This window comes from Colletotrichum fioriniae, assembly GCF_027942845.1.
Source record: "Colletotrichum fioriniae strain IMI 355084 chromosome Unknown scaffold_4, whole genome shotgun sequence".
NCBI lineage: Eukaryota > Fungi > Ascomycota > Sordariomycetes > Glomerellales > Glomerellaceae > Colletotrichum > Colletotrichum fioriniae.
In genome coordinates, this window is record NW_027076840.1 from 2,524,557 (window position 1) to 2,547,233 (window position 22,677).

The 22,677-nt window shown below is 53.3% G+C and overlaps 5 protein-coding genes across 5 annotated transcripts; 3 read left to right on the forward strand and 2 right to left on the reverse strand.

Moving 5' to 3' along the window:
- Positions 1-1,754: 1,754 nt before the first annotated feature.
- N0V96_004526 (uncharacterized protein) lies at positions 1,755-3,121 on the forward strand (the record flags this gene model as incomplete). The annotated part of the gene is made up of 3 exons (XM_053188592.2): positions 1,755-1,824; positions 1,918-2,681; positions 2,753-3,121. The coding sequence occupies 3 exons, from the start codon at positions 1,755-1,757 to the stop codon at positions 3,119-3,121; spliced, it is 1,203 nt and encodes a 400-aa protein (XP_053054554.1).
- Positions 3,122-6,567: 3,446 nt separating this feature from the next.
- N0V96_004527 (uncharacterized protein) lies at positions 6,568-9,195 on the forward strand (the record flags this gene model as incomplete). The annotated part of the gene is made up of 4 exons (XM_053188593.2): positions 6,568-6,878; positions 6,950-6,997; positions 7,057-7,243; positions 7,312-9,195. 4 exons carry the CDS (start codon positions 6,568-6,570, stop codon positions 9,193-9,195), a joined length of 2,430 nt encoding a protein of 809 aa, XP_053054555.2.
- Positions 9,196-9,826: 631 nt separating this feature from the next.
- Positions 9,827-11,647, reverse strand: N0V96_004528 (uncharacterized protein; the record flags this gene model as incomplete). The annotated part of the gene is made up of 3 exons (XM_053188594.2): positions 9,827-10,624; positions 10,682-10,865; positions 10,926-11,647. 3 exons carry the CDS (start codon positions 11,645-11,647, stop codon positions 9,827-9,829), a joined length of 1,704 nt encoding a protein of 567 aa, XP_053054556.2.
- Positions 11,648-13,990: 2,343 nt separating this feature from the next.
- Positions 13,991-14,628, reverse strand: N0V96_004529 (uncharacterized protein; the record flags this gene model as incomplete). Its single annotated transcript, XM_065757136.1, has 2 exons — positions 13,991-14,202; positions 14,523-14,628. The coding sequence occupies 2 exons, from the start codon at positions 14,626-14,628 to the stop codon at positions 13,991-13,993; spliced, it is 318 nt and encodes a 105-aa protein (XP_065614349.1).
- A 2,507-nt stretch (positions 14,629-17,135) lies between these two features.
- N0V96_004530 (uncharacterized protein) lies at positions 17,136-19,869 on the forward strand (the record flags this gene model as incomplete). Its single annotated transcript, XM_053188596.2, has 3 exons — positions 17,136-17,423; positions 17,476-19,622; positions 19,680-19,869. 3 exons carry the CDS (start codon positions 17,136-17,138, stop codon positions 19,867-19,869), a joined length of 2,625 nt encoding a protein of 874 aa, XP_053054558.2.
- Positions 19,870-22,677: the final 2,808 nt, after the last annotated feature.

The window sequence follows — 22,677 nt, forward strand, 5'->3', positions numbered from 1 at the left end:
GCTCGTTTGGCATATCGAGCATCGTCCATCACCACAAGGGAGACGTTGTGAAGCCCCAGAGTGTAGGGGCTGTCGGTCCTGCGATAAGGTGGGTTCTTGAAGGGGAGGGTTCAGGCTCCGCAGTGAAGGATGATCCGAGACGCGTCAATGAGATGTCTTATTTCCGTACGTAGGAACAAACAAGTTGTCAAGATGTATGAGGCTACTATCGGGAGGAGGCATGTTCCATTAGGGGAATTCCAGTCGCTATGGTAGTTGAACCCAGCCTAGTCTATCCTCTGTCTGTAATCCGGGGTCTTCGGGCTGGACTCGGACTTGAAGATAGCTCGTTAATGCTTGGGCGATAAGTGGTTAAGGATTCAACCCCCCGTCTTATCGGCATGATATGGGCTCGCATGGGTTTGAACCATGAATGAACGGGTGGCAGATGGGAGATGGCAGAGACTGGAATGTCCCCGCACATTTGCTTTGCAGGGAAATTGATAAACAGGCGGCCCGGGTGACACATCCCGGTCGTGGGGAAGACCCACTGCAGATAAGACTCCTCTTTGACTTTCTCCTCCTTCTCCAACCCGACTTCGTGGACCTTGCCGTCAAGATCCGATCACGAGGTCTATTCTAACTGGTCGAAGGTTCATCTTTTCAGCTCTGCATTCTTTCAGGACACTGTCTTAAGTACCATGCAACCTACTTTGACCAGGAACATCCATTCGATCTTGCTAAACGTGAACATTGCCCTCGACAACGTATTGAAACTACAGACGACTCCCTCGAAGCTAGGAAGATGAGGTTCACTATAGTCGTTTCTAGAATTCCACACATTGTTGTGTCTCTTTATCATGAGAATCCACAAGACACTCACAGTAAGAGGCCCACTTGAAAATTACCAACCTGGCCGCTCAGATCGAAATGCCTTCCCCAGTAGGAAGACCTGTATCTTGGATCATCGATTTCTGGGGTCTGTTCAATGAGTTGATAGTACCTTGGGCATAGTTTGCGTAGCCTCCCGCAATTAGCATCGCACAAAGGTCCCTAGACTTGATACAATATGCATGCATTATACTTGGACACCAAAACGGAGAACCCAAGGCATTCCCCTCCAAGTTGTCATAGTTCATCTGATCTACACGTGCCCTTGACCATTTTCTCCTGCAGCTGTCGCGTGCCAGACGCCGACAATGACATCACATTAATTGAAGACCCTACTTAATTACCGATCAGCGACAGTCCCTACCGTCAAGCTGTCAAAATTTGGCTGCCACCGTCACCTCCCGTCGGCCCCTCGCGTCCGGCAGATGCGGCCCTCCGGCAGACGGAGGCTAGGCCAGGGGGTGCCCCGCCATCTCAGTCAGCCATTAGCCAATCACGGCACACCGAAAGGGGCAGACTCACGGCGGAGGCGGTCACCCCGCAGTCCCGAGATCGGCGCCCCTCCAAAAGTTTGAACTCTGCCCAAGCAAATCACGAAATTGTGACTCTTGACCCAATTTCCCCCTCCACAATCAATCTTCCATTGTACGGACATTGAAACTCGCTTCACGGAGGCCATTACGTGAGACGCCAAGAGGATCCATTTTCAGTCAGGAAGTGGACTTTTTTATCTTCGTCAGCATCGAACCATATCGAATTGCAACCTCAATTGACTTAAGAGTCACTCCCCACCATCCACCCCTCCGCGACTCCCAAACACCAACAGACTCAACCTACGATCACCGAACACACGATCACCGGTCCAATAACAAACGATACTCACAATGGCTGCCTTCCCGCCCCCTCCGGTCAACACCATTGACTGGTCCAACGTCGGATTCAAGATCCGCGAAGGTGAGGGCTTCCTTCCACCGCTGCCCCTCCTTCGACCCCTCCCCTACCCTTCCTCGTTCCCATAGAGGTCCAAACTAACGTCTTCAACTACAGTCAACGGCCACATCGAGTCTACCTACTCCGTCACGACCGGCCAATGGACCCCCCTCAAGTTCGTCGCCGACCCCTTCATGCGCATCCACGGCATGGCACCCGCCCTCAACTACGGCCAACAAGCCTACGAAGGCCTCAAGGCCTTCCGCGCCCCGGGTGACAAGCAAATCAACATCTTCCGCGCCGACAAGAACGCAAAACGCCTCCAGCACTCCGCCGACGTCGCCTCCATGCCCCGCGTCCCCGAAGATCTCTTCATCGCCGCCGTCAAAGCCGCCGTCTCCCTCAACGCAGGCTACGTCCCGCCCCACGAGACCGGCGCCGCCATGTACATCCGCCCCCAGCTCTACGGCTCCTCCGCCCAGCTGGGCCTCAGCCCGCCCGAGGAATACGTCTTCGCTGTCTTTGTGATCCCCACGGGCGTCTACCACGGCAGCCACCCTGTTAAGGCGCTGATTCTCGACGACTTTGACCGCGCGGCACCGAATGGTACCGGACACGCCAAGGTTGGCGGAAACTACGCGCCTGTGCTGCGCTTCAGCGACCGCGCGAGGAGCGAGGGATACGGGATCACGCTGCATCTCGACAGCGTCAAGCACGAGGAGATTGACGAGTTCAGCACGAGTGGTTTCATTGGTGCCAAGAAGGAGGGCGACAAGATTACCCTAGTCGTACCGGATTCCAAGTGCGTTATTGACAGTGTGACGAGCGCCAGTATTCAGGATATCGGCCGTAGCTTCGGCTGGGCGGTTGAGAAGCGTGTGGTGAGTCTCGAGCATCTCCCCCCTATTTCGGGACAAATCAAGGAACTATGCTAATCAAGAATGCACAACAGATCAAGTACAGCGAACTCCCCACCTTCACCGAGGTCATGGCAGCCGGCACGGCAGCGGCCCTGGTGCCAATCCGCTCCATCACGCGGCGTGTCGATGCTTCCTCCCCTCAGTCTCTTGCCGCCGCCGGCTCGAAGGAGCGCGTTAGCAGCGCCAAGGCGGGCGAGGAGACGGTGACGTTCATCCCCGAGACCCAAGAGGAGGCTGGCGATATCTGCCTGAAGCTGCTGTCGACGCTGCAGGCTATTCAGCTCGGCAAGCTCAAGGACGAGTTTGGCTGGAACTTTGTCGTCAGCGAGGCGGACGGCACGGCGGTTGTGGGGGAGGCCAAGACGAATGGGTCTGCGCAGACTGTTGATCAGATGGATTAAGGTGTTCTTCGCGCAAGAGAAGGATAGATACTTTGATATCTTGATCATGTCTGGAAGACCGCATGGTCGTCGGCTGGACTTGTCGATGGTGGCATAGTCTCTGTGGCGTACACATGTTTCGGGAAGGGCTTGATTGGAGTGGAGTAAATCAGTTAAAAGCACAAAAAGCGACAAAATGAAATAGAGCATTGATTGGATCCAGGTGTACAGACTACCGGACCACGCGTAGGAATGATGCGCATCATGTCACGCTTGTTTGGCTTGGGCGGTGTACCATGGTGTCGGCGCGATGCAGGGCCGGCTACTTGGAGCTCGACGGGCTACTCTATTAGTGAGTTCCGAAGAAAGATTGAGTTTTGGGTTGACAGATGCGACAGGCTCTGGTTCAAGCAAGCAAGCAAGATGTCGCGAGTCCCACGTAGCATCGGATCCTGCCCTAGCTAGGTCACGACTCACAGAGAGAAGAGGGATCAACAACAGTACGGAGTAGCATCTCTCGGTTTATGGTTTAATGGCATCACGGGTGTCACAGACCAATGTTCACCCTGGCTTGATTCCAACAGTCTGGGACGGTCAGATATGCGATGCAATCTTACCAGCATCACCAGAGTCCGTGCCAGGCGCGACACGCGAGCGTAAATTGACATGGATCTGTCAGTTGTCACCGACATGATCTTCTGTTGGCCAGTCTGTGAATGGGATGAGAAAGAAAAGAAACCTGGAAAAGTGATGGGCACGGCAGCCGTATCGAGTATCCCGCGTGGCTATGCAAATAACTACTGTACACAGTAGACATAGCACATATGTAAGCAGACAGGAGAGTGGGAGAGAGAGAGACGAAAAAGTCTTGGCAAACAAAAGTGAGCAATGTCTTGGCGGTCCAATGGGACCATGTTTGCCGAAAAATCACTCACGCCAAAAAGTTTGACGGGAGACGCAAAAAGATGAGGCTTTTTTTTCTGTTAGATGAGATTGTCATGACCAAAGTCGCCTTTTCTTAGGGCGGATAGCCGACCTCGTCGAAATTGTTAAGGAAATGGATGCGGCGCGCTTGGCGGGCGCTAGCAGAAGCTTAGCAGCTCTAAACAAACCAAACACGGCCGGGTGGGTCCAGATACCCGTTCGCGCCTCCGAACTTATGGTCCACTTTATTCTCGAGAGGGATCCACTTGTTTTGCATGTCCCCGCAGAAACCCTCCGGGGATGGCAGGGGTAGCTACGGGCGTGTCGCTTGCATCCTGCACCTCCCACCTCCCCCCTTCTTTGTCTGTACCTATTTGATTCTTACTAGGTAAGTATGGAGTATGGATACATACTACGGAGTACTGGGTAAGAACTTAGCACCTTAGCCCGGGCTGCCTCCCGATGCCCATCTTCCCTCCATTCTGTTTTGCCCCGGTTCTCTCTTCTCTCTTCCTCCAAAGCTAAGAGTCCAACCTCCCGAGGTCTGTCATTCTGCCCATCACCGCCTAGTCATGCCCTACAGTCTACACAGCCCGGGCCATCTACCTAGGTACGGCAAAGACCGGCATCCGGCGCAAAGTTACCAGAGTTGGACTGTGGACATGGTGAGGCATTATTGTTGCTGCTTCAAAGTTGAATAGCAGAGCCCGGCCATAATCTGACAGATCCCATCCTCCTTTGGGTATTCACTTCCCTGGATGCCCCCCATCCATCCACGGACCACATCGTCAACATCAATTTCCCCTACGCCCGCAACTTGGCTCCTTTTGGGCACCGCCTAGGCAAGTTGGCTCCAAGTGTTCGGAGGAGAAAAAGTAATGGGCCAAGGATTCATCCCACCTTTGGTGACTGGTCTCACAGACTCACTGTAGTCGGGGCTTGGCAGCATATTGGATCACTGGCACGTGCAGCGACATCAGGTCAGACTGGCAGAGAAAACCAACAACTCAGACAGGCCTAGCATCGCGAGAGGGTGTAGAAGTCGAGAGCTGAGAACGCGCTAGAGACGTTTAGCAAGAGACAACATGGCCAGCGGCAGCCCACCGCCAACAAGCTTCGCGCAAGAGAGGAACTGAGACGCCGTCATCATTCTTGCGAGTGTGGCCCGTTTTCTGCCATAGAAAGCCAAAAAAAGTTGCGAGCCTCATCGTTCGGCTGCCCAAGCCGCCGAAGCTGTCTCAATGGCAGTGTACAAATGGACACCACCAAGTCGACTACGGTTACGGGCCCCGCGAACACCGCATTCTTAGTCTCAAAAGAGTCAAACACTCAACTGCGTGCCCTTCCACCATCTCTTGACTGGAGGAGAGCCGCCTTTACCCCTACCTTTACGCAAGCTACCCCTGCCAACCGTCCCCTCCACTAAGTGTACTCCATACCTACTCGTATGCAGTCTCGCAGAGAAAACGTTCATCATCACCACTCTATGGATACAGCCTACTTCGTGCAGCATGTCGGCACACATTCGGCAACGGGCGCTCGTTCCCTCACCTACATCGTCCAGCCTTTCTCCCACCCGGCACACCTTGCCGCACTTTGCCTGAAGTCCATACACCACACGAGCCCATCCAACCCCAGAGCCGAAGGAAGAGAGAGACTAATCATAGCCGCTCCGCTTCCGAAGGCCAACCACCATTATCGAGAAAGCTTGTGACAGTCTTGTTTCTGTCATCAAACTGTTTCTCATAAGCACCCGAAGAGGGGAGGGGCATCCCCGTCTGTTCACAGATAAGCCCGTGCATATGTGCAGATGGGAAACCTGCACGCCACATGCCACATGGGATCTCACAAGTAGGCCCCGAGGTGGGTAACGGCAAGAAGGGTGGGAAGGGGCACAAGTGGGCTGGAAATCTGCAATGCCACCCCCGGGGATGGCCGTCGTAGTCGACCGCCTAGTCGTTCCTCGATGCTAATATGGGCCCGGTGGCTTCTGCTCTCCGGGGCTAATTGACAAAAAGTAGAGGCCGCGTCGGTACTAGGGCCCCTTCATCATGGATGCATCGAAATTCCCGTTACACTAGCCGGGCTAGCCTTGACCGCCATGCTGGCCTGGTTCTCTGTAACTCTCTTCGAGGGTCCCCGAGATGGGCAAGATGAACCAAGATCCCTCATGGCACCCCCACTCTCTCCCCTTCCTTCATCCAACTTTGCCGTCTTTGTCTTTTGTCTTTTGAGACAAAGATTTTAATCCTGAGATTAGGGTAGGGCAACCCAAAAACATTGAGACCCTGTCATTCCAAATTCCCGGGACTTAAAGAAGTTGAATCCCGCCCTCCCAGCCTTCAACCAGAAGATCTCACCGTGTATTGGTTCTTGTGACGTCCCCCATTTACCATTTTGCTAGATATTCTCTGCCCTTAGGATCCTGCTATTTTGTTAGGTCCCATCTCCCACACGCTGTGCTTTACGCCGGCGCTCTCTCTCTACCTCTCCTTTTCCTCAATCTCAACTTTCCCATCCCCCAAATAGCATTCCAGCCTGGCATGGACGCCCAAGGCACCCCAACAACCCCGAGCGCTCCTAGAATCACAATCGAAGACAAGCTCGAGAAGCACAAGTCCGGCTCGACCGTCGACGAGTGGTCTACTTTCCCGCGTCCCGGTCCTGATGGAGGCTCCAGCTCTGGCATCGCAGGCGGTATCTACTCGAGCCGCGACCTGAACCGCGTCGCTTCGAACCGCCTCTCGCGCGCTATTACGAGGGAATCAAATGCCGAGGCTGATGATGGTGGTGATGATTGGCGTCGCGATGATGGGAGGAAGAAGCAGGTTTTCACTGGGACGACCTTGATGTGGTATGTCGTCTGGCTGTGACGCGCTCTATCTGTCAGGCTTGAGGGAATCATGTGCTGACGGGGTTTGAAAGGCTTGCATATCAGTCTATCGGTGTCATCTACGGCGATATTGGAACCAGGTAAGTATTTGATCAAGAAACGTGTACGGTAGTTTCTTGTTGGACTGACCACGGCTTAGTCCTCTCTACGTCTACTCGTCCACCTTCACTGATCTTCCCACCAAGAACGACCTCATCCAGGTTCTCTCTCTCATCATCTGGTCCCTCACCCTCATGGTCACGGTCAAATATGTCTTCATCGTCTTGCACGCCGACAACGAGGGCGAGGGTGGTACCTTTTCGTGCTACTCCCTCTTGACCCGATTTGTAAGTCGAATGAACCGCAAACACTGACACTACCGCTTTCTACACGTACGTGTTCTAACACTACAAAGGCCAACATCACAAACTTTGATCCCCGCGAAGAAGCAACAGTACGCATCGAACGCCACAACACTCAAGACGTCCGCCCCGTCACGCGCGGCATTCGTACCGCTATTGAAAAGTCCAAATTCACACGAGGCTTCCTCAAGACCATCGGCGTCCTCGCCGTCTCCATGGTCATCGCCGACGGCATCCTCACACCCGCGCAGTCCGTCCTCGGCGCCATTCAGGGTCTCTCCGTCGTCAAGCCGGACATTAGCACCTCCACCATCGTCGGCACCACCTGCGGTATCCTCGTTCTTCTCTTCCTGATCCAACCCCTCGGCACCACCAAACTCGCCACCACCTTTGCGCCCATCGTCATCATCTGGCTGGGCTTCAATGGCGCCTTTGGCATCTACAACCTCGTAAAGTACGACTACACCGTCCTCAAGGCTTTCAGCCCCTACTACGCGATCCACTTCTTTATGGAAAAGAAGACGGAAGGATGGAGGATGCTCGGCGGTGTTCTTCTCTGCTTCACCGGTGTCGAGGCCCTCTTCGCCGACCTGGGTGCCTTCAGCATGCGCGCCGTGCAGATGAGCTGGCTGCTCTGGACATACCCCTGCCTGATCCTCGCCTACAGCGGACAGGCCGCCCATCTCGCCCTCATGCCGGAGAAGTACACCAACCCCTTCTTCAACACCGTACCGCCCGGCATGCTCTACCCAAGCTTGATCCTCGCCGTCCTCGCCGCCATCGTCGCCTCGCAGGCCATCATCACGGCAACCTTCCAGCTCTCCAGCCAGATCATGAAGCTCTCCTACTGCCCGCAGATGAAGGTCGTCCACACCTCCTCCACCTTCCACGGCCAGGTCTACGTGCCCCTCCTCAACTGGCTTCTCATGCTCGGCACCATCCTCGTTACTGCAGTCTACAACAACACAACCAGCTTGGGTCACGCTTACGGCGTCTGTGTTATCTTTGTCACCTTCTTCGACACCCTCATGGTCACCCTCGTCGCCATCCTCGTCTGGCGTCTGCCCGTCTGGCTCATTGCCCTCCCGGCCCTAATGTTCGCCACCCTCGACGGCCTCTACCTCTCCTCGGCGCTCAACAAGGTCCCTGACGGCGCCTGGTTCACGCTGCTCATCTCCGCCCTCATGGCCGGCATGTTCCTCCTCTGGCGCTTCGGCAAGGAGAACCAGTGGCGCGCCGAGGCCGAGGATCGATTCCAGCCCAGCACGCTCGTCACTCAGAACAAGGAGGGCATGCTGGCTCTCACCCAGCGCTGGGGCGGCGATGTACTCTCCCCCGTCAGCGGCTTCGGTATCTTCTTTGACAAGACGGGCGTGCAGACGCCCAGTGTTTTCACGCACTTTGCCTCCAAGCTCGGCGCCCTCCCCGACGTGGCGGTGTTTTTCCATCTTCACCCCGTCGAGGTTCCCACCGTTCCTGATTCAGAGCGCTACCACATCTCGCGGTTCGCAAATCTGGCGGGCTGTTACCGTCTCGTCGTGCGCCACGGCTTCATGGATGAAGTTGTCAGTCCTGATCTCGGCGCGTTGATTTACGAGCAGGTCCGCAAGTTTGTCGTGCGCCAGGCGGCGAGCAAGGCTGCCACCGCATGTGGCGAGACGACAACGGACGCCTCGTGGGAGGACACTGAGGGTCCCGTGGAGCTGCGAGACGAAAAGGTCGCGGCGGAGCTGGCGAAGCTGGATCGTGCCTACTCGCAGAAGGTGTTGTATATCGTCGGTAAGGGGCAGATGCACATCCGGACGGGGACGAGTATTCTCCGCCGATTCACCTTGGGCACGTTCTTGTGGATTCGGGATAATACCCGGGCCAAGATCGCGAACCTGAGGTTGGCGATGGACAGGGTTGTTGAGGTTGGGTTCGTCAAGGAGATTTAAGAGTTATGCATACGCATTAGTACATAATGATGTCATGTAGAGGGGTTTGGGGTGTTTGTGGTTAGATGGCGGTGCTGTGCTGGAATACGTTGGTTTCGTAGTCTAATTCCAACTGAACCTCTTCCCCAAATTCTACTCTTGCAGCCCTGGCCGATCTTGTGCCATGTTCCTGCCCGGGCGATCATCCGAGAATCTTCGTCAATAGTCTTGATCGAGAAAATCGCCCTGACATGGATTGCTGGCCTGTTGGCCTGGTCTTGCTAGATCGTGATAATTAAGACCATCAGGTGCAGAACGTTCCCTTTTAGCACTTTCGACAAACAAAACAAAAGAAAGCGCACCTAATATGGGTTATCCGACATCAAGACCTTTCCGCAGACGAAGCATATCTTCAAATTGGACATATATCAGTTTCTAAGATATTGGGGTGGGGTTGGATGTCGGTAAAGGAGAGAAGGGGTATAAGAGATCGTCACCAGCATACTAACGCTTCACGTGAGGAAATTGATGCTATTACTAAAAACTATGACTTGAAACTCAACTAAACAACTAAAAATGTATTAAAATGTCGATAAGGAATACTAAAGAAAAAGAAGTTCTTCCAGTCTCCGTTGGCAGTCGATGTTGCCGATCAGGCTGGGATTAGGTGACTGAGGCCATTCTTGTTCAGAATGTTCTTGAAGATGTCAACCTTATCCTCTGCTGCAGAATAGTTATCATTCGCTTCGTCGAGCTGCTTCTCGAGTTTGTGCTTCAACTCCACCTCGTCTAGGAGTAGTTTCTGCGAAAGGTTACGCTCGGTAATTGCTGAATTCTTGGCTTCTGTGAGGTTGCCGTTAGTCACTTTGAGCCGCTTCAAAGTGTCCTCCTTGCCGGTAAGCTGGCTGTTGAGGGATCCAATGGTAATGTTCAGCGTCTTCACCGAGTTCTCTAGGTCACCATTGAGTCCTGCGAGTCTGGTGTTTTCCTCGGTGAGCTCGTGGTTGCGCTTCTGCTGCAAAGCAAGCGTGGTCTCGAGCACGCCATTCTTGCCCTCCAAGTCTCTGATCTTTTTCACCTGAGCCTTGAGACGAGCCTTTGCGGCCTCGAGATCAGGCACGACCTTTTCCAACAAGATCCGAAGCTGATCCCGTTCATCTCTGGCTTCCTTGAGTGAATTTTGAAGGCTCTGAATTTTCTTATGGTCCTCGACGTCGTGGTCGCTGCCCTGCTTGAGCCTGCCCTGTAAGTCCTTCAAGTCGTCCTCAAGTTTCTTCACATTCTCCTGAGCCTTCTTGACGCTGTCTTGGAAACTCTGAGCTCTGGCCTGCTCGACTTTGAGATCGTCAATTAGGCGATTCCTGTCTTCGGTGACTCTCTTGACTTCGCCTTTGGCAGCTTCGAGCTGGTGATCGCGGGCGTGGAGGTCGGTATCCAGGGCAGCGAAGCGCTAATGGCTATTAGTATATGTGGGGACATAAATTGAATTGACCTATCGGAAACATACCTGCTCAGCATACTTTGCAAGGTAGCCAGCTTGGTCGATGAAAGCCTGAGCGTGGGTCAAGGTGTCAACCAGCCCGCGAGGGAAAGGCATCGGGGTGGTGATGCGAGCAAGAGATGGCTGAGCCTGAGGAAGACGATGAGCGACTTCGACCTTCTTGGGGGCAGACTCGGGCGGGCTGAAGTCACTGTTTTGGATAATTGGTCAGCGCTGTCTACCTGAGCGGAAAGGATTGTAGGCTACTGACTGAGAGTGACGATCGTAGAGAACGGCAAGAGCGTATTCACCAAGCTCCTGGCTGACATGGGCTTCGCTGTCACGTCCCTTCATGTGGACAGAGAGTCTCTCGGTCTGTTCCTGCCAGGTGCAGGTCAGGTGATAGAAGGAGTCATACTCGAACTTGACACTCTTCTCAGAGCTCGAAAGAATAGACTGCTTGGCGACGTGGAGATTGGGGTTCTTAGGCTTTCCCTCGCCGTTCTTAGTCCACTGCCAGATTGCCAACACGGGCTTGTCCTTGCCGAAGCCCTCGGGGACGATGAAAGTAGCCATCTCGTTAGTGGCATAGTTAGGCCAGTTGATCTTGCCAGTCCAGATGCGAAGGGATCCTTTAGGAACCTCAGTCTCCGACTTCCAGACACGCTTGAGAGTCATGGTGCTCTTTTCCTTGTTGGGGTTCGACATGGTGACCTTGAGCTCACCATAGACCTTCTGGGCGGTGATCTCCCACGAATAGTAATGCGAGTTCTTGAGGGTAAAGACATCGTCGCCGCTGGCCGTCTTAGAGACCTTATCGACGATGAGGTTGATGAACCAGTTGGCCTTTTCCACGCCGCGGGCGTCCTTGGTCCACTGGAAAAAGAGGTAGGCCGGGTCGCCAGCGCGGGCGGGACCATTGGGCAGAGTGATGACAAAGGTCTCGTCCTGGCCGTATGGCTTCCAGTCGAGCTTTCCGAGATAGACGTACATGGCGGTGGATTTGACTAGCGGAGCAGGAGTAAAACTCGGGGAGGAAGTGGAAGAAGGCTTGTTGTTATCCTTTGGAGGATATCTGGGTTGAGGCAGTGGGGATGGTGGAGAGGGAGGTAGATATCTTCTGAATGGGATGAGAGGCAGTGAGAGTATTCGAAGGATGAGACCGAACATCTTATAGTTTGTGGGGTGAAAGACAGAGGCTCTGAGTGTTGTTCTTCTTCCTGAAATTTATGCGAGTTTCCAAAGCATAGAACACAGCGTGAGATGGCCTTTCGCCGTCAGCTTCTCTCTTCTCGGAGTTTATTGTCGCGATTGCTACTATGCACGCTTTCGTTCTATGGCTGCTGCAGCTGAATGAGGCCCCAGTGGCTACCTGAAAGCTGAAGCAGGCGAGACAGAGCTGATGAAGAGTCAATTCCTGATGTTCTGTTGGGCAGAGACCGAGATGTTGCAATCAGGGACCTTGCCATCTCCATGGGCATTGAGAAAAGGGCATTCGAATCTCGGATAGAGTATCCCGCTTCTGGGTGTTTGTTTGAGGCTTGCCTAGCGCCGGCTGATAGCTGTGCCCTGCAAACGTTGGGAATGGGCAAGCTTGTTTTGAATGAGACATTCGGGAGCTCGAGGGGGCACTGCGATTGGCCGAATACCGCAGATCTCTAGAGCTTCATGAGAAGCTCTCCTCATCTTCTTTGACAGTCTGTTCGGTACTACACTTGCGTTCTGGATAGATACGACTGATTCGGAACTTAGGTTAGTAAGAAGGAGATCCTACTGAAACGAAGCGCACAGGCATATCTCATAGCATGTACGAGAACCAAAACTTGAGAAGGGCTTCAATGAAGAGCTGAAAACAAACCGTTATGTGCTGTCTTGATGATCTCTTGCCGGTAGGCATGTGTCGACGATAGCTGCAGCCCGCCCATTCCCGCCCGTTATTGATCAATGCCGCTTTCGGACCATATTCCAAGACACAACAGAAGCGAGAGTTCCTAGAACTTTCAGCTTGGCGTCCCTATCAAGTGCGGGGGGACCCGCCAGGAACTTCACCGACTGACATACGCAAGCCACAGAACGAAAGGTAGAAGCACCTCATTCGAGTCTTTCGGTGAAGCTGAAGCCATCAGTGTTCTGGACCCCTCGTGCAGGCAACAACATGGTGATGGATCATGTACCGGTAAGGGACGGCACGCGGCGGCTGGAGTCACTAGTACAATAGGGCATTTCTAAACACTGCAGTTTGGACGCTTAGCCGAGACCTGTGTCTCGGCTGGGCAGTGACCCTGGATGAATGCGACGAGACAGACCCTGGATCTCAAACTTTCGCCCCCAAGGGACTGTTTAGGGGAGATTGATCACAATGCGGTGGCAGTTAGTTGAGGAGATGGCAAGGCGAGTATGGAAATATTGTGATCGAAAATTCCTCCTTTTATTCATCTTCTCCTATCGATCACAAACAATATCTCCTGAGCTCATCATATACCCAATGAATATCGAAAGGCCGTAGAAATTTTGATCGATCGCCTACATTTCTCGTCATGCCTGAGAGGTCTTCAATGATGATCAACAAACATCTACTGTCGGTGATGTTTTGTTCTGCACCTAAGCTGATAGAACTCTCCGTCAGCTCCACTCCGAACACCCATCACTCGTCACTGGTAGCAACATTTGCTCCAGAGCTTGTGCGCATTCAAGTTATCGATGTTGCCTCCTCTAACAACAACATCATCGGCGAGAGCAGTAAAGCATCCAAGCAGATAAGGAGCCAACATTGCTCAGACTCATCGTCGGTCGACCTTTATAATTTCATGCCTCGGAGTTCCATCGCATGTGCCGACACTTGCTGCCGTGACGCCGTCGATATGATGTAGGGTCGATCTCAAGAATTATTGTCGAGCCTGTCGATCATGCCATGTGTGGCATTGACCGAGACAGTATGTCGCGCCCTTGTATGGTCGAGGCTGTTAGAATGAGCGTTCATGATCCACACAAGTAGGTCATGCACACTCGTGACTCGACGTCATCGGGTCGCGGTGTCAAGCGGTGCTCTTAACATCACCATTGCTGATGATGGGGTATTCGGCGATCTCGGCCGAGCGCTCTTCGGGGCCTCGGAGGTCGCTCAGTGAGCAGCACGACGGTGCGAGACGTTGCCGAGAGAGATCGACTAAAGTGCCAGGTCCCAGTTTATAGGAACAACTGCAGCAGTCGAGTCCCTATCGCGTGATCTGAAACATAGTAGCATGGTCGGTGGCCAAGCTACGCTGTGGTCAGATTCAGCATCTACAGGAAGTCACAATGTCAGTAATAATTATATCAAAATCAGATGAGGTATTCTTACAGTTCCCAGATGCCATCCACTTTAGTGGCGCTTGGGAGGATGTCCACCAGCTCATCATCCGACTCGGACGGCGATTCTGGAGTGCATCCGTAAAGGTTGACTTTGATAGCAACGTCACGGACAGAGACGACTCGAGTAGAAGGATCCAAGCCTTGGAATTCAACCACGCGAAGAGAGTGGAACATGTCGCTTGGAATCTCCTTGTGGACTGATGGGCTGGTCAGCGACACGACTTGAAGGTGTGATTGAGGTTCTTACAAACTGGCTCCTTCAAGAGGTCAGCCTCAAGTGAGATGGTAGTGTCGTCCTTGAGTTTGGGCGCGCTCCATTCTCTTTCAAGCTTGGAAAGAAGCTGAGGCACGTTAGGCGACGGACAATGAGATCAATGAGATTCATATCAGAAAACAGAGCATACCAGTTGACATCCCTTGTCTGTGTGCGCAAGCTGTTCTCATTGTAAGCAACTGTTCGATAAAAGCTGGGGGGAAAAAGCTCGTGAAAATGAGCATTGCGGGGCAGGACGTACACCTTTGCCATCCTTGAAACGGGCCTCAACGTACGCGATGCCCTTCTTGGGCTTGGAGATGAAGATGTAGTCGTCGGTCCGACCAAAGGTCAATTGCGTCTCGCTCATCTTGAGTGTATCGAGCATGTCCCTGATTCCCAATGGCTTTCGGAGATCGTTGTCGATGTCGGCGGGCAGTCTGTGGAGGGGAGAGGGGCATGGAGGGGTTCGTGAAATGGGGCAGAAAAGATTGGAAATTGCCGAAATTTTCGTGGTCGATTGGCGAATCCGGGAGGAGTGGAACGACCGGGGAAGTGGTTTCCCTCTTTTTTTTTTCTCCTTCCTTCCTTTTTTTCTCGATGTACTTTGTACTGGTTGTGGGCCGACAAAAGCCGTGGAGGCAGGTGCATCCAATGCAGGTCGGTTTGAAGGAAGGTGCAGTCCAATTGGATGGGAAGGCAAGGGCTGATCCCAATTCCACAGCGTCGGGAAGGAGCGACTCGGGAGGGTTTGTGGTGCAGCGGTTCAGCGGTGGGCTGGAAGTCTGGAGTCTGGACGGGAATGGACGGGACTGGACTGGGGGAAAAGGGAGGGCGGGAATTGGCTAAATGGAGGGGAAGGGGCGGGAAGAGGAGCGCTAATAACCACGGCGGCAGGGACCGGTCATCTTAAGGAACCTTGGGAACGTCTCCAAATGTCCCCGGACGCAGTTTGTCACCTAATTAACGGCTACCTCACCTCAGCTTACGGCTAGGTACAGACCCAAATACAGGGAACCTCAAGCCTGAGACTTTGACATGAGAGAAAAGTGACACTAGGAGAACCAATCCAGACCCGTCGATAACAAAGGCAATGACCACCGCTCCCCTTGCCTCGATGAAGTTTGCTGAAGTTTCGGTTATCAAAAAGAACGGCGGTCGGCCAGAACAAGAACAAGCAAATAATGAGATGATTCTTCGACCGTCTTTGCATCAGAGCCACCCGCGCTGGACTCGCCCCCGGCCGGGCCGCATCTTGGCACTCGAGTGGCCCTGCAGACTGTTTCGCCCGAGTCTCAACTGTAGCAAGACGTTTTATTCTCTGTGCTGCTTGCCCTCTTCTCTTCTCATGCTGCTACTTTCAACTTCAACACCCTTTCTACAGAGTATCATCCACAGCATTCGTGCATGCGCCAAATCCAGATCTGTTCTCTGCAGAAGCCCTATCCGGCCATGAGAAGATGGGCGCATCAGTTGTCATCGTCTGCGTCCATGGGCGTCATGCCTCTCTGAACTCTGTACTGCAAACGGGTTTACTCAGGACGCCCAGTAGACGCCAAGTCTCTGCAGCCACTGGCGCCCGATGATCTTGTTCTTTGTCGCCGACTGCAGATGACCAGACTGTCACTCAAAGAGTACAAGAAGAGGTGCAGCACTGCGATGCACCGCCTTCCCAGCAATCGCTATGGATGCACGATGCACGATGTACGATGCACGAAGCTGGAGCATGGTTCCAATGTCTAAGATGGGCACACTGCAAACATTACGTGTCAGTGCGCGGCTTGCCCAGATGGCACTTTCACCAGGCACGCATTGAAACCTCTGGAATTTTGAGGCGGAATTTTCCATCCATCTCAACTTTTGGTCGTCCGAGCACTTGGTAGTTGCTGCCAAATACTCTGCCAACGGAACAGAGGGCCACAGCATGGGATATTCTGCAGCCGTCTGCCCCTCCAAACGGCTTCTTCGTTGAGGCTGTGCTGTCTCACGGTGAAGCTTTTCGGCGCGCTCGTTCGACGTGCAGCTTGCCTGCAGCACCGGGCATCAGAAGCAGCTAGACAGAGCGCCGCGTGGCTGTGTTAGTCTTGCAGCTTCACTTCATGAGCGCTGATTTCTTGCCCTGCAAGAATGGAGGTAAGTATCTCCCTCGGACCAGCGGTGGTGAACAGAGTGGAAGGGCCGAAATGAGCCGGGAGAGCGCCGGTCTACCTAGGTCCCACACCACGGCAGTGGGGCCGATGATCGCCAAAATTTCGGAGGAAGCAGCCGAGCAGCCGTCCGTCTTGGCTGTCGACGATTGTCTTGCAGACACACAGCAAAGGGGTGTGTATCTTGAAGCACTGCGTATCAAAGTTAAGGTGGCTTGCCCTGCCGAAAAAGTAAGCTGTGCCGTAGGGCCTCACATTCGGCATCTGCAATGTGCCTTGCTGACCCAGCTGTAAGCTTGCGTACCCCCTTCCTCATTGAACAATTGGAGCCATGGTCGAATAGCAAAAGGGAAGCATTATATGCCTACCGGAACACTCCGTACCCTTGATGAATCTGTTTTGCATTTTGATGCAGAAGAATGCAGGCACAGGATGCCTTCGATCCATCGTGTGGCTGGAGCGCTGGTTCATCACAGCCACCCAATTAAAACTGTGGCGTTGCTTATCTAACACCGCCAGAACCACAATCACCCGACGCATCATCACGTCACAGGTTCGGATGAAAGTGGAGACCTCCCTCGTGCCTGGAGCTCCCAGCTCCCGTTTCAACCCACTGCGATTTGAGTATCTCCAACACATTATCAATCTCTGCTCAACGACTCGCGACTCGACAGCTCTATCAGTCGCATCCGAATCGGGGTGATATGCTTCAAGCAACATGGACTCCCTAATGTTTGAAGATAAACCGCCGCAATGCGACGGCAAAGAGGCCATCAAACCGAGCGATCGTGACGTTTGGGTCCAGCTCGGTTTGTCCCTAGTCCTTGGCCTCACAGCATTCACCACCTTCTGCTTCTTGCGCCCACGATGGCCGACCCTGTACGCCGCGCGCAAGCGCAGACTGGACCCCAAAATCGGTTTGCCCCCGCTGCCAGATACCTTTCTTGGATGGATTCCGGGACTTTATCGCGTCACTGAGGAGCAAGTCCTCGCCTCCGCTGGTCTCGATGCCTTTGTCGTAAGTGCGAAGCTATCACTCGTGACTGGACATACTAATCCAACGGGAACAGTTTCTTACCTTCTTCAAAATGGCTATACGTATCCTGGCTATACTGGCCTTCTTCGCATATACCGTTATGCTACCCATCAATGGTGCGCTCGCACCTGAAAACATCTTCCCTACACCGTCGAAACCAAAATCCAGTGGAACTGCCACGGCCTCCATCGCAATGGCGACTCGCGCTCTGGAAGGTCATACACACGAAAGAGACTCGATTTGGGCTGCTATGGACGACGACGAGAGTTTTGACATGAAAAAGAGCTACATCTGGGCATGGCTGGCGTTTGGCTACTTCTTTACGGGCTTGACCCTCTACGTCCTAAACAAGGCGACCTTTAGAGTCATACATGTTCGTCAAGAGTACCTCGGCACACAGTCAACAATCACCGACAGAACGTTCCGCCTTACTGGCATTCCGCGAAACCTGCGCGACGAGGGAAAGATCAAGAAGCTCATCGAAAAGCTAGAAATCGGTGAGGTGGAGCATGTCAACCTATGCTGCGACTGGCGGGAGCTCGACTCGCTCATTGCGCAAAGAGCCCAGGCTTTGGCTCAGCTGGAAGAGACTTGGAGCGTTTATCTCGGAAAACAAGCTGCGCTCCCCAAGTCAGTCCAGCGCCTCCGCGATCCACAGGCCGAGCCTTCAGTCCTGGAGCCTCGAGAAGACGAAGTTGACGAGGAGGCCGGAGAGAACGGTGGATTACTAGGACACGAAAACATTAACCCCGAACTCGTCGAGAGACCGCGCCCCAAAGTGAGATTGTGGTATGGCTTGCTCAAACTCCAAAGTCGCAAGATAGACGCCCTGGACTACTACGAGGAGAAGCTGCGACGTCTCGACGACAGAATCCGCGAGGCGAGAAAGAAGGACTTCACCCCGACCGACCTGGCCTTCGTCACGATGGACTCGATCGCCGCTTGTCAGATGGCAATCCAGGCCCGCATCGACCCTCGACCCGGACAGCTTCTAACGAAGCCCGCACCTGCCCCTTCTGATGTAATGTGGCCCAACACGTACGCACCTCGTGGGATTCGTCGTCTCCGTTCATGGATTATTACGATATTTGTCGCTATCCTCTCCGTCCTGTGGTTGGCGGTTGTAGCGTCGATTGCCAGTCTATTGAGTGTCTGCAACTTCCAGGCATGGTTCCCTGGGATTGTCGGATTTTTCGACCAATATCCGACCCTGCGTGCCTTGATTGAAACCGGGTTGCCGACGCTTCTCGTTTCGTTGCTGAACGTTGCCGTGCCATATCTCTACGAATACCTCTCGTACGAACAAGGCATGATCTCCAAGGGTGATGTGGAGCTCTCCATCATTTCCAAGAACTTCTTCTTCACCTTCTTCAACATCTTTGTTGTCTTTGCCACATCCAACGCGGCTTTCAGCGTAGCCAACCTGGTTCGTCAGATCCAGGATGTTTGGAAGAGTCCTGCTACCCTGACGCTACAGGTTGCCGGGCAGATCCAGAGTCTCGCAATATTCTACACCAACTTCATCATGCTTCAAGGCATTGGCCTCTTCCCCTTTAGACTGCTTCAAGTCGGCAGCGTCTTCCTCTACCCGATCTATCGAATGGGTGCAAAGACCCCCAGGGACTTTGCCGAAATCATGCAACCGACTGTGTTCAGCTACGGATTCTACCTGCCGACGGCAATGCTCATCTTTATGCTGTGCCTATTGTACAGCACACTGGCATTCGGCTGGCTCATTCTGACCGTTGGCCTCTTCTACTTCATCTTGGGTTACTTCACCTACAAGTACCAACTTCTCTACGCAATGGACCAGCCTCAACATGCGACCGGCGGCGCCTGGAGAATCATCAGCTATCGCGTCATCCTCGGTCTCTTCGTGTCGCAGGTGATACTTTCCAGTATCATGGCACTGTCGCTTGCCTTTTTCCAGTCTATTGCTGTCTTACCCCTGATTGCATTTACGATCTGGTACAGCTTCTACTTTAAGCGTCGTTTCGAGCCGCTTACGCGATACATATCTCTGCGCAGCATCCGCATCGAGATTGACCCTGAGGATGCGGCTGTACTTGACGAAGACTTCGAGGGGCCGAGACCCTCGCAAGGATTGCTTCGGCGCGGAAGCACTATTGACGAGGACAAAGAAAAGGGCTTGACCTTTGCGAATCCCAGCTTGACCTCTCGGTATGTTGAATTATGTTGAACCATGCCGATTCTTTTCTGTTCACTAACTCTTTGCAGTCTAGAGGAGCCGTGGATCTACCAGGATCCACCACCAGTTCACAATAATATGGACGACGACGAAGAGAGCGGCCCGGATACGGAGACGCCAAACGCCCCTGAGAACACGGCCTCGGCCGCCTCGGACAGCTCAATGAGCCTGGGCGACACGCACATCTGGCGGCAGCAGGATGACAGCAACAATCCCTAGTGCGTAGGAGCTTCGCCTAGCTGCTTGCAGCTGCGTCTGTAGATATCTTGACGTGTGCATACGGGAACATTACTTAATAATCAGAAGACGCTGGGGTGGGTAGCGGGGGTAACAGCACTATACCACTTGGGAGTTTGGAGTGATTGAGAGTTTTATCAAGATAATGAGAATTCATGAACGATGCAGACATGTGGAAATGATAGGGCTAGGTGATAATGTCGTGCCATACATAACATGGTTATTTTAGATGCCATATGGAAACTAGAGGTCACGCCAAGACACCGCGGTTTTATGCTATCGTCAGCCAGGGATCACTCGTAGGAATCGCAAAACTCGTGATGACGCTGGTAAGCTTGTTGAATCCTTGCACTCGGTTCAGACACACTTCGTAGACTTTCGATGCGCCCTCATCGACCACTGAACCGACATGTTGACATCTTCTACCTCGCGATGAGCGGAGCATGGCCGTTCCGGATCGTGAGAATGACGAGGAAGTCTACGTTCGCGGTCGGAGGTCGGGAGCAGTCGGCGGAGATGGAGGCGAGAATAAGTATATTGGCGGGTGTCTCCTTGGCTGCATGTCAGATGGACTATCACACGGCCGATCTACTCGCGGAGAGTAAAAGTCCCGCGAAATCTGTGTGTATCTTTGCTTGTATCTGGCACCCAACGGCAACGGCGACGGTAACGGGCAGGCAGCCAAGATCTAACTGCTTGAGCTCGAGACCCGAGTGGCCGACCGACCGGCGCTGTTTCCCAAATGGCCCAAAGAGGTAGATAATCGAAAAGCCAAGGCTTACAATGCGTCACTCCGTTTATCTGTCTGGACCTGTCTGAAGACGATCGCAGGAGGGAAGCTTTTTCCTTAAAGGCTTGGCGGCTTTTGGGGACGGGGGCTAGAGGGTTGGAAACGCCGACCACGAGGTGTGCCGGGGCGGATGGGGCGCGGGAACCGTAGGCGCGAGCTCCGACTTTTTTTTGAGATGGGATCCACTCTTTTTTATCTCTTACCTCGTGAGGTAAAGGTATGCGATAGTGCTGGTGATGGTTTAACGGTTCGTCAATACCCGATTATTTACACCTTCATCTAGTATCCATACACATCAGTAAGGTAGGTAATCATGGGATATAATCTACGATGCTGGTTGATCAGGTAGTCAGTCTATTGGGCAGCAACCGCGACAGTGCAACCCACATCAAAGATCAATACCCCTAAGAACTGTTCGCATCCCGTACCATACACACCGTAGCCCATTTGTACCACGAGAGAAAGAGCCTCCTTTAGAATGAAACCTTAGCTGCCCCTACTCCCACTCCCACCATTCCGGGCTCATCTCGCAGGTTTGCGTTCAGATAGAAGCACCCCCTTGGAGAATCGTAAGATACTCTGTCATCGCGGGCTCCCACCCCCCACCCTTGACAGGTGCACTGCAAACTGCGGTCCCCCTTATCCACCTGCAGTCAGTTCTGGAACCGTGGGAGTTGTTGGAGCCTCTGGAGCCTTTTCTTGTATCACCACATGTTGATCTCTGCGACATCGGTGCATCTGCCACCCAACTTCAAGGTCTCGAACCGCTCAAGACACGCCCGCTGGGCCCTCTTATTAACCTCTTGGCTCGCCTCGTGGTCCTCCGTCGAAGAGGAGTAGGATCGGGGATACCGCCATGTGGGAATAATCGCACTGGACTGCAGTCTGTGGCAGCAGCGTGGGCTTCGGAACTTCCTAGTCGCCTATCAGTGGAATGGTGATACGCCCAAACACCGAGGTGACTTAGATCCTCGCTGATAACGCCGCGGGGCCAAGACTGTTGTGAGTAAGTTACAATCGATCCTCCCTGATACAAGTCGAGAAGTGAGTTGCTGCGCGCGGCCCCCCCCCCCCCTTCCCCCACTTGGGTCCGGCGGGAATAAGCACAATCTTGCAAGCGTAATCAAATACATGCACTAAGAGTCTTAAGATCCTTGGATTTCGAGAAAACCTTTTTACTGTGGTATCCACTTACTCGAGCCTATGTTATGTTGCTGCGTTGAAGGTATCGTGCGTCGAGACCTCACCGGCCTCGTTCATATTGGCTAAAAATCCACGGTGAAGAGAAGCATTGCCAGTGGAAGTACCTTGCCTGAGTACACTTCACGAGACCCCAATCTTCAAAACTTCAAGAGGCACCTAAAAAAGAATCTCGAAAACAAAACAAAAAACCAAGTGGGTTTTGTGGCAAGCAGATCAACTCGTGAGATCAAGAAGCTCCCAACGGCAAGTTCCATGGCAACGAAATCTCGGGAGGCCCATCTGCGTGACTGACTGTGCGTCCGGCCGGAGGACCCACTTTCAAGCCCGCCGGGTATCCACACGGTCCGTGCATCCCGGACGAAAGGGGCCCAGCTCGGCTCTGGAATCGTAAATTCGCAAGGTGCTTCGGTAAACGCTACGAGTCGACCGATACAAACAGCTGTATCCCAGACTTCGATCGCCTGTGCTTCTTGACTCCTATGACATGGAAATAAAAGACGATGTATATGCTTATCGAGGTCCAGACGGAGAGAGGTAGTGAGCAGAGCGTCTCCCAGGAGAGGAGTAGAGGAGATAAACTCTTCACAGAATAGAAACATCGAGAGATTAGAGCCTCATTTCCTCGGCTATGGTGAAAAAAAAAACAGACAAGAAAATTTTGGTCCAGATTGCCTCCAGTTTGAATTAGTATGACGACACCCCGAGCTCGTCCCGAGATTTCTCCCCCCTGTTCCTCAGCCCTGGGAAGGCCACACACAATCGCAGACGGCGGACCGGGAGTGCCCCTGTCACCTTGA